Genomic DNA, 9909 nt, shown 5'->3' with positions numbered 1-9909 from the left:
GTGGCAGCCAAGATCCACCCCTGTTCTACTAGGTAGAGATGTAGCCTACGATATGGATTTTCAATAAACAAGAATTACCTGCTTCTCTTGGCAGGTACCAATAAGATAATCGATCGACATATGACCCCCTGTAGGGAAACATTCCTCACCTCAATAATGATCAATGATGATCACATAAACCAAAGAGAAAACAAAAAGTTAAACAATTTAATTCATATTTTATAAACATTTTCATTTGATCTTAATTGAAATCAGTCTGTTGACAGAGTGTTGTGTTTTGTGCAGTGATTTCTTTGGTGTTTAATTAAATATGTGCGGCTATCCTTTAAAAAAAAAAAAATCAACCACAACTGTTACTATTGACTATTGACTAAGATTCTCATCAACCAGCTGAAGATGTGTCCAGAAGCACTTATGGGAGCCAATGCACACTCATTCTCATCTTTTTTGAACCTATAGTCATTCTATTAATTACTATCATTACATTTGCCTGTGCAAATGTGTGTACACTGTATGAGCCCTTTAAAGCCTCAGAAATGTAAATGTGTCTCCACAAGGCTTTCCAAACATTTGATCATTTATCTGCTGATAGGCCCCTTGTTCCATTGTTAGGAAACCATACTATGCTGTTTGAATGTGGTGCATTGACACTTTTATTGCACTGTTTTCCCTACTGCCAATTTGTGCAGCTTTACACGGAAATATAGCCATTTAAATGGTGATGTGAAACAATGGTTTTATACGTCCAAAAAGCTTCCACACAGCCAATGTTACACATCTTTTGTACTGCAGATCACCAAATCAATAATTACTTGGTACTTAACATCACTAATTCATTTATAATTGATCACTACACTAGAGCTCTGACATCTCCTTGTGGTAACAATGCAAAACTACAGCACAGTGGAGAGTAGGATCTGAATGAATGAAAGCCCTGATCTGAGGTTCTGAAGGGGTGAGAGGAGAAGAGAGAGGCAGGGAAGAGACTCTACCTGTTGTATTTCACCAGTTCCCCTCTCTTTTACCATCCCTTCTTTTTAGATTAGCTAATTTTAGTATCCAAATTCTTCCCTTCACCCATCAGAATTTAGGCTTTATCAGGAACTATCTGCTGTGTTTGACACTATCTGTCTTCTCCATGCCAAGCAGTACTTTGATGGGTTTGCTTCATCTTTTTATTAATTTATTATTTTATTAACAACAGGATAACATACAAATCCAGGTAAACAATAGCAGCACATACCATTCAAAATACATAACATAAAATGATAATTGCATAAAATAAAAAATAAAATAAAAAAGGGGTACATAAATACATCAATAAAACAACTGGCTTGGGGCCACTGCTTGTATTGGGATCTCATTATCAACCAATATAAAATAATCAGCAAGAAATCTAGGTATTACCTTTGACTCCCAACTGAACTTTGAACAACATGTCAACGATCTCATTAAATCCTGTAACTTCCGCCTAAGAAATAGCACCAAAGTTAAACCATTTTGAGTTCTCCTGACTTAGAAAGGCTTATACATGGCTTTGTCTTCTCTTGCATGGACTACTGCAATGCTCTGTGTACATGCCTCAGTGAATCTTCAGTAGCTCAGCTTCAGCTTGTACAGATTGCTGCAGCTCTCCTATAACCCCAATTCTTGCCTCCCTTCATCAGTTACCAGTTCAGTTCTGGATTGATTTTTAAATTATTTTAATAACTTTTAAGGCCCAACATGGCTTGGCCCCTAGTTACATCACAGAGCTCTTAACACTCACAATCGTATCCTGAGATCCTCAAGCCTACATCTGTTAGCTGTTCCTAGGTGATGGTTGGTGACTAAGGGTGACCAGGCTTTTGCCGTCATGGACTCCTAGGCTCTGAAACTCCTTGTCCGAGGACATAAGGCTTGTCAGCACATTACCTGCTTTTAAATCATTGCTTAAAACATGTTTTTATAGGATAGGCTTTTGTGATGCCTGATTTGTAATTCTTGATGTTGTTACTGTGTTGTTTTCTTTTCTTTTATTCTTATATTTTAACTGTGTTTTTTATGATTTCTTATATTTTATTTTTGTTGTTTGTTTTTATTTCATTTATTTTGTCAAGCACTTTGTATTTGAACTAAAAAACATTACATTATTTTTTAGCAATTTTAAACTAAATTTTCAGACATGTTTCCAAATACATGTCTACTTTCATTTCATCACTTAGTCTAAAATATGGCCATAACAGATAATTCATTTGACATTTTTTAACATGTTATTTTTTAAATGTATCTAATTAATGTGTTAGATTTGACAGCATTTGATACCAAATTAGGGTGGCTGATTTAGCTGATACCGATAACCGATAATTGCCTTCTTCTCATGGCCAATACTGATAATAATTTAACAGTTTTGTATTTTAAAAAGAAGTTCATAACCTGTTGAGAAAGGCTGAGATGTAGTGAGCAAAGATGGATGATTTAATATTCCACAACTCTCTTCGAACAAACAACAGGTCTGACTCTTCAAATGTTTATTTATTTTTCACCCAAACAAATCACAAACATACCTACGTTTTGCACAAAAGTTTAAAATAAATTGTCATTATTAGTATATTGACCAATAATTTATTAGCTATAATTTTATTATCATAATAATATAAATTTCGTATATCGACTAATCATTAATTTGCTTTCATTTTATTATTGGTATAAAGTAAATGTCCAATTATCGACCAATAATCTATCGGCGGAGAACGGATGTGTACATTCCCTTTTGATTCGTGACCCCGGGCCCCCTTGGCGTAGCGCCTCAATTTCCCAGACTGCATAATTTCGTGTGCGTCCGCCATATTGCCTTCGCCTAAACGCGGATCGTCTCGCAGCCACAACTGAAAATGTAAGTACATAAACAATTATATTTTATGCAAGCTAGAGATAATTTGATGTTATGTGTGTATGAGTATATTGTAACCGGTCGCATTCGACTTTGCAACTGTTTAAATAATGGAAATAAGGTCCCAGAAGCCTTACCCTAACCCTACCTCAGGAGATCGCTGCGGCGGCTGTTTCTCTGTTGTTGTTTTTCCCTCTGTCACAGCGACAAAGTGCATTCACGACTCCCTCGCAATATTTGAGATATTAGCTTTCTGTGTCGTTAGCTGTAATATTTAATTACACACGAAGGAACGCCCTGCTATTCTCTCGGTAACATAAATGCTATATCTTAAGCTTATTTTGGCTGTAATGTTAGAAGAATGGCTAGCTTCGGTGGTAGCTAGTTAGCATTAGCAGAGCCCCACGGATTCCACATGAAATCAGTGTGCGGGGGCCGTCTATTAACTGCTGTTTATTAATAGTTAGTGCTAATTAGAAGGGCTGAATCAAATGTCAGTATAAAGCTGCTCCGTGTCTTGCGCTAGCTAGCAAAACTATCCTCATATGGAAGCCAATAACCGTAGATAACATGTATTTAAAGTGAGTCAGTAATGATAACACACTGGGCTTTGTTTATTGACATGGATGGGTGCTTGGGGGCAGGGAATTAGAAGTTGTGGTCAAGGTTGGTGTCTCCGTTGTTGGTTTTTTCTTTCTTGGCGTTTTGTTAAGCTTCTGTGAGAAGATGAGTTCGCCTAGAGCCACCCAGTGTGTTTCTGATGGACCACCCCCACTTTCACCTCTCTGTCACATGTATGGCAGCATGGCCACACAACTGCGGCAATCTGAGGGTGCAGTGGAAATGTTGACACTCAGATTTCTCGGTTTATCTGTTTGTCTTGTCTAAAAGGCATTAGCATTAGGCCCAGTACCCAGTGTGGGTTACCCCGGGTTCACTCCAATGTATTTTGGTCATGAATTTAAGCTATGCACCGCCCCAAGGTCTCAGATAGCGCCGACAAAGCGGCATCAGAAACCAAACAATTCTTTGAATTGTCTGTTGAACTGAATTGAGCTATGGTATTTGGAAAAATCACTTTTCTAGCTCTCCAGATAAATATTTATTTACTCCTGTGGAATAAGCAATATATTATTCCTGGGATTTCACTTAAAGCTGGATAATGCTGTAACATTGTTAAGCAACTTTAAAGCTGCAGTAGGTGATTTTTATGAACATTTGGTCATATTTGCATTTTGCAGCTCTCCTGCTCCTTCTAGTGCTCCTGGTGGCTTTTGCAAGAATCCAACGGGCCTGGATGAAAACAACCAATCAGAGCCAATGCAAATGTAGTGCAGTAGTTATGTATGTAAACAAGCAGGACCCAACCTTTTTGAGTAGCGTCAAGAACGTTTCCTCTGGTGATGTCATTTTTCCACAATGACTGAACAAATAAATGTTTGTGAAAGCATGGCAATTGCAAATAGAATAATTCAAGATTGCATGTTAAAGCCTCAATCTAGGTACATTAAAGTGTTTAGTCTTACTCTAAAAAACAACGAGACATGATGAGAAATGGTGAACATGGATATAGATACTCATAAACAGCCATGATGAAGAGCAGCTGTGTCAGATTCAGATGTTCTGAATAAAATTAGAAGCAGCTGGTGTCTGTCCCCCTCCATTTGTGCTTCTGCTCTAAATAAAATACTTCTATTTTATTAAATCTAGATCCCCACTGTTTAATATACCCATTCTTAAATGTGTTGTTGAAATATAGTTTCTCACTAATGGGGTCAACTTGATCAGTAAGCTTCAAGGACATGTGTACAGCTCAAAATCAGATCTGGGTGTTGTGAACTAATGTTCATTTGAAAAGTCTGTTATTTCACAACCATTTCAGTGATGAAAATGTCCATTCATTGCACTACAACCTTATCCTAAAAATAGGCCTGTGGATAACAAACACACAAATATGTGGCCCCAGATTTGTACTGTAGTAAGCCTTCTGACCTGCCACCACCAGCTGTACAAATGGACTGAATAGTTTCTCTCGGCTAAAGTGGTCACAATTCCAGAATTGAAAACTTTGCTAAAATATTATTTAGCCTGGCTCCTATGGCTCTTTTCAGTCCAATACCGATTTTAGAGGGGGGGAAATCACTGGTTACCCATATATGCGCTGGAATAAGAATACAAATAACTTTATTAAAGAATATTTAAGTTAAATATTATTATTATTATTATTATTATTATTATTTAACATATAGGTTACATTGTCAACCAGTTCTAGAAATGTACACTGATAAAATCAAAAATAAATATAAATAAAATAAATGGCTAAACATCAGTACCAGGAAAATATTCCTAATATTCCATATATGCTGATACTGCTGTGTCTGCGATATGCTGATATATCGGGTGGGTTCTAATACTAGTTTTAAAAAGATACTTGATACCACAGCAACAAGTACAGTGCTTGTACAGAAAACATTACTGAACACACATGGAGACCAGTTGGTTCTCTTCCCAACTGTTTCATCTGTCTAGCCTTAGTACTTTCGATACTATTGAATGATACTATTAAATCATTTTAAACGTGGTATTGATCCTTTTGACAACCTCACTTCAGGCTGAGCTCTCATTTGTCTTTTTTATTGAGGACATGCTTGGTATATTATAATGGAAGCTGCTTGTGCACATCTAACTTCCTGAGTTTTCTGGTGTATGGAATGCACAATACAAAACAGAAATGATGAGTATAATCTAAATGAGCTATGACCAAAGTAAAATTTAGAAAAAGATGACAGATTTATAAAACAGGGCTACTATATAGAAGGGTATTTACATGAACCCAGTGCTCATAACTTTAAATGAATGAAATAAAATGATTCAGAAGCTAGAGCGGGTTGTCTATTAATTGCATCCCTCCTGTCGTATATCACTGTCTCAGAGTATTTTTTTCCTGCTATGGTAGAGAAGTGCTAAAAGTGCAGTCCATTTATCTGCACCCAAAAATTCCCACTAACTTTCTTTGTGTTTCAGTGTTGCAGTGATGACTCAGACAGTTCAGACCAACGGGGTCCAACCCCTCAGTAAGACCTGGGAGCTGAGTCTGTACGAGCTACAGAGAACACCACAGGTAACAATTCATACCATGGTTTATGAGGGTGCTCCGATTGAGAAGGGACGAAGCACATTAAAGTAGTTTCTCCACCAAATTTTAAAATAAGCTTATAAAGTCCAATTAAAATGGTAAATAAGAAATGACTTAGAGAAATATATTTTCTCTCCGCTACAGTTATTCTGTGGGAAACACTGTATATTTATTAAGTTCTAAAGTACTCCCAATAACCAGTGTAGGCTGCTCTGGTTTAAGTTGTGTCTCTAAGAGAGAGAGTGGAATATGTTGCTTGCCAGTAAATAAACAGTTGTTAATTCATGATACTTTCTCATCTCTTAACGTGAATACTTAATATACAGTGTTGTTAAGAATAGTTAAATAAATCAGGCTTTAAATAGACCCAGTGATCAATGTTCGGTGTCGGCTGTTATGCTTGCAGTGATTGTTAAAAACAAAAACCCTGATCGGAGCACCACTAATGTGTTTGTGTTTTTGTTTTAACAGATTTTTATCAATCACACATAGGGATGGGATAATAAACAGTATTATTGTGAGAAGAAACACTGATATCAGCACCGATTTTCAATGGATATAATAAATAAGTGTTTCTTAAAATCTAAGGTAGTGATTCCAGTAGCTTTTAGTACCATTTTAAAGGTGCAGAAATTTTGGTCAAGATAGCCATGACATGCAATGTTCATATCTTCAGTCCTAATCACACAGCATGTCGACTTGTGTTTCTGGCAGACATGTACCAAAAAATGACCTAATCAGTTCATATAACTATCACTGTGACACAGTCCCAGTCAGATCTGGAGCTCCCCCATGCTCCTGAAAATAGAACACTGACGAGTGCAATATCCAAAATGATGACTCTTCAGTTGCTGTGATTGGGAGATTTTTAGCACCTGTGATCTGTATCAACCGTGTACCTCTCCACAGATCGATGTATCTTTGTGCGTACTAACCTTCATCTCGATCTGTTTCGTACTGGCACAGGAGGCTATAACAGATGGACTGGAGATAGCAGTGTCGCCAAGGTCCTTGCACAGCGAACTTATGTGTCCCATCTGTCTGGACATGTTGAAGAACACAATGACAACCAAAGAATGTCTGCACCGCTTCTGCGCTGATTGTATCATCACAGCATTGAGATCTGGGTGAGTTCTATCATGCAGTAGAGACCAAGTGAGCCCATGCTGTCCCTGTAGTGGTATTCAGGTTTCTGCTACACCTGAGGGTGGGAACACCAGCTGATTCAGTTCTGTGAATGTCAGAGCTGTAGAGAATGAGTAGCAGTGACCTCTGAGATACGGGAGAGTGTCTCTACAATCAGACAAGATAAATCTTGAGAGAATCCAGCGCTAACTGCGAAGCTTAAATACTGGAGCTTGCGGAAGTGAAAAGCGTGTAAACAACTGTGGGAATAGTGGGAGGGCTATGTGAATTAGTGTATTTTAAATGTATGGGGGTAGTTAGTATTAATGGTTTTTCATGTCCATTCACACTACAAAAAGATCTCTTGTTAAAGCAGTTTCAGTGTAAATAATTGGAGATAAATCCACAGTCATATTTCTGTGCAAATAATAAACCTAGAAGTCATTTTTACACAGAAAGAAGACTGTGGATTTAGTCCCCCATTGCTTACATTGAAATTGCTTTAGAAAGGGATCTCACTGCAAGAATTGACAGGAGGAACAATTACAGCGACCACCAACTGTTTCAATGTACATATGAGAACATGAGTATTGGAAAAAATACGAAGATATCCTTTAAATAATATATTCATCTAGTATAAGCCCATACAATTAAATTGGGGTCTACTCAGCTCTACACTTGTTGGCTCTGGACAAGCTCTGTCATCAACCATTAAATCATGTCAAACGACATGTTATTGCACTGTTTGTCAGCCCAAAAAAACACACGAGCAGCTTGGAGGAGTAGTTACTCATTAGTCTGCGGCTCTCTTATGCCTGCAGGCAGTGACATTTGTTCTAATGTGCTTTTGACCACAAACTCTCTAAAAGGTTGTTAAGTAAATGCCAAGAAAATGTTTGTGTCAGTCAGTTATACATTGTCTGCTCTAAAGTACCCACAGTTAGCCTCAAGCACCTGTGCATATTGAGGTTTGACTCTTCTCATTTAGTTTTTCAGAGGTTCCGAGGAAGTGTATTGTTTGCAAGTCAAAATATAAGTAGTATAAAGTGGTATACATTGCATAAAAGCTGGGAACCTGAAGGCACCTATTCAAATATTGAAAGTGTATAAGGGCTTAGGACATTATCGTTGAAGTGTAATTATAATGGCCATTCCCACGTTCTATTATGTAAATATTATTAACATAAGTTGTGGCAGCCATTTTCTGGTTTGACACAATTTGGTGCAGAATTTTACCTTGACCACTTGAAAATTGATAAAAATTGTCAAAACCCGCTCGAAAATGCCACATTACAACACCAAGACCTTGAGGAACACTGTAGAAAACGTCATGCTGTTATTTGGTATCAAAAACTGTTGGCATTGTACATTTTCATGAGGCTGTATTATCACAAGTTGTTTTGTACAGTAAAGTCAAGTTTCAAAAAATGGTCTGACTACAATGAAATGGCTGCTATGGGGACAAACATCATTACACATGAATACAGTTAGTATTGCATCCTCAGCTTTCCAGTTATCCCCAATGTATGCTGTTTAGCATGCACATTTATACCATGTGCAAAAAATTGCAGGATTTTTGCCCAAAACTGCAGGCAATTAACATATAGTGGGCATGTCTTTAAAGGGGAGACCAGTGGGTACCCATAGAATAGATATAGATATATATAGATATAGATATATATAGATATAGATAGATATAGATATATATAGATATATATAGATATAGATAGATAGATAGATACCCTGATACTCACCGCCAGGGAGATACTAATAGATATAATAGATAGATATAGATAGAGATAAATATACTATATATATAATAATATTTCGTGATCGTACAGATGAGTTTCAAACTGTTCTCCTGTCCTTTGCAGTAATAGAGTGTCCTACCTGCGTAAGGCTGGGCCAAGAGTCGCTCGGCCCAGACCCTAATTTATGTCTCTGATTAGTAAGTAACCACACCAACTGTTTCAGCCCAGAAGGTTCACAGTCACTGGATAATTTATAGTGTCACGTTTAGTGAGTCAAATGCAGAAAGGGGAAAATATTCAATAAAGTTTGCTTATATTAATCTTATCAGGCAGATTTACCCCCAGCCGTAAGAGTAATCGAAGCTCACCAGGAGCAGGTGTTGGCGCCCATCAGGCAAACCACACACAACCGAACGCAAGCCCTGCCACAGATAGAAGGGGCTGAAGATACAGCTATGACCAGGTACACACCATGCAATCTCCAAACTCTGTTGCAACTAATGATTATTCTAGATCACCACCATTCATCTGCAGATTATTTTCTACATTAATGTCAAAAATAGTGGTCGTCCGCGGTTTCTCCCAAAGTCCAAGGTGGTGCTCTTAAATGTCTTGTCAGCCCAAAACCCAAAAGATAGTCTGTTTTAAAATGAATAATGCAACAGAAAGGCATTAATGCGCAACATTTTTGAGAGCGGGAAAACAGCATTTTCTGTTTTGCATTCAACCTAAAACTTTAACGATGAATAGATTATCAAAAAGATTGGCAGTTATTAAAGTTCTGTCAGTCCGACAAAACAAGATGGGGGCTCTTCAAACATTGCTGCTTAATAGGTATGAATTTGCACGTTTTTGGTCCCCAGATTGCAGCGCGGTAAAGAAGACACCAGCAGAGAACGGCAGCGGAGCGGAGGACAATGGAGACTCCTCGCACTGTACGGGCTAATGCTTCTGTCCCACAGGCAACGCAGGGTGTATGATGTTTAACATCGGTTATCAAACACACATGCAAGTGTACCCAGGTG

The 9909-nt window shown here is 37.8% G+C and overlaps 1 protein-coding gene across 1 annotated transcript in view; it reads left to right on the top strand.

Moving 5' to 3' along the window:
• Positions 1 to 2786: 2786 nt before the first annotated feature.
• The window catches only part of rnf2 (ring finger protein 2), a gene marked incomplete in the record, with an annotated part of 9764 nt that continues 2641 nt past the window's right edge, over positions 2787 to 9909 (top strand). The window contains 3 exon segments of the mRNA XM_035652891.1: positions 2787 to 2875; positions 5897 to 5993; positions 6975 to 7135. Of these exon segments, the coding sequence (XP_035508784.1) occupies positions 5907 to 5993; positions 6975 to 7135 (248 nt within the window).

Source organism: Morone saxatilis, unplaced genomic scaffold (assembly GCF_004916995.1).
Source record: "Morone saxatilis isolate NCDOM2014 unplaced genomic scaffold, NCSU_SB_2.0 Contig12, whole genome shotgun sequence".
NCBI lineage: Eukaryota > Metazoa > Chordata > Actinopteri > Moronidae > Morone > Morone saxatilis.
The sequence above is the reverse complement of the archived record's forward strand: the minus strand, read 5'-3'. Positions and strand labels throughout refer to the sequence as shown.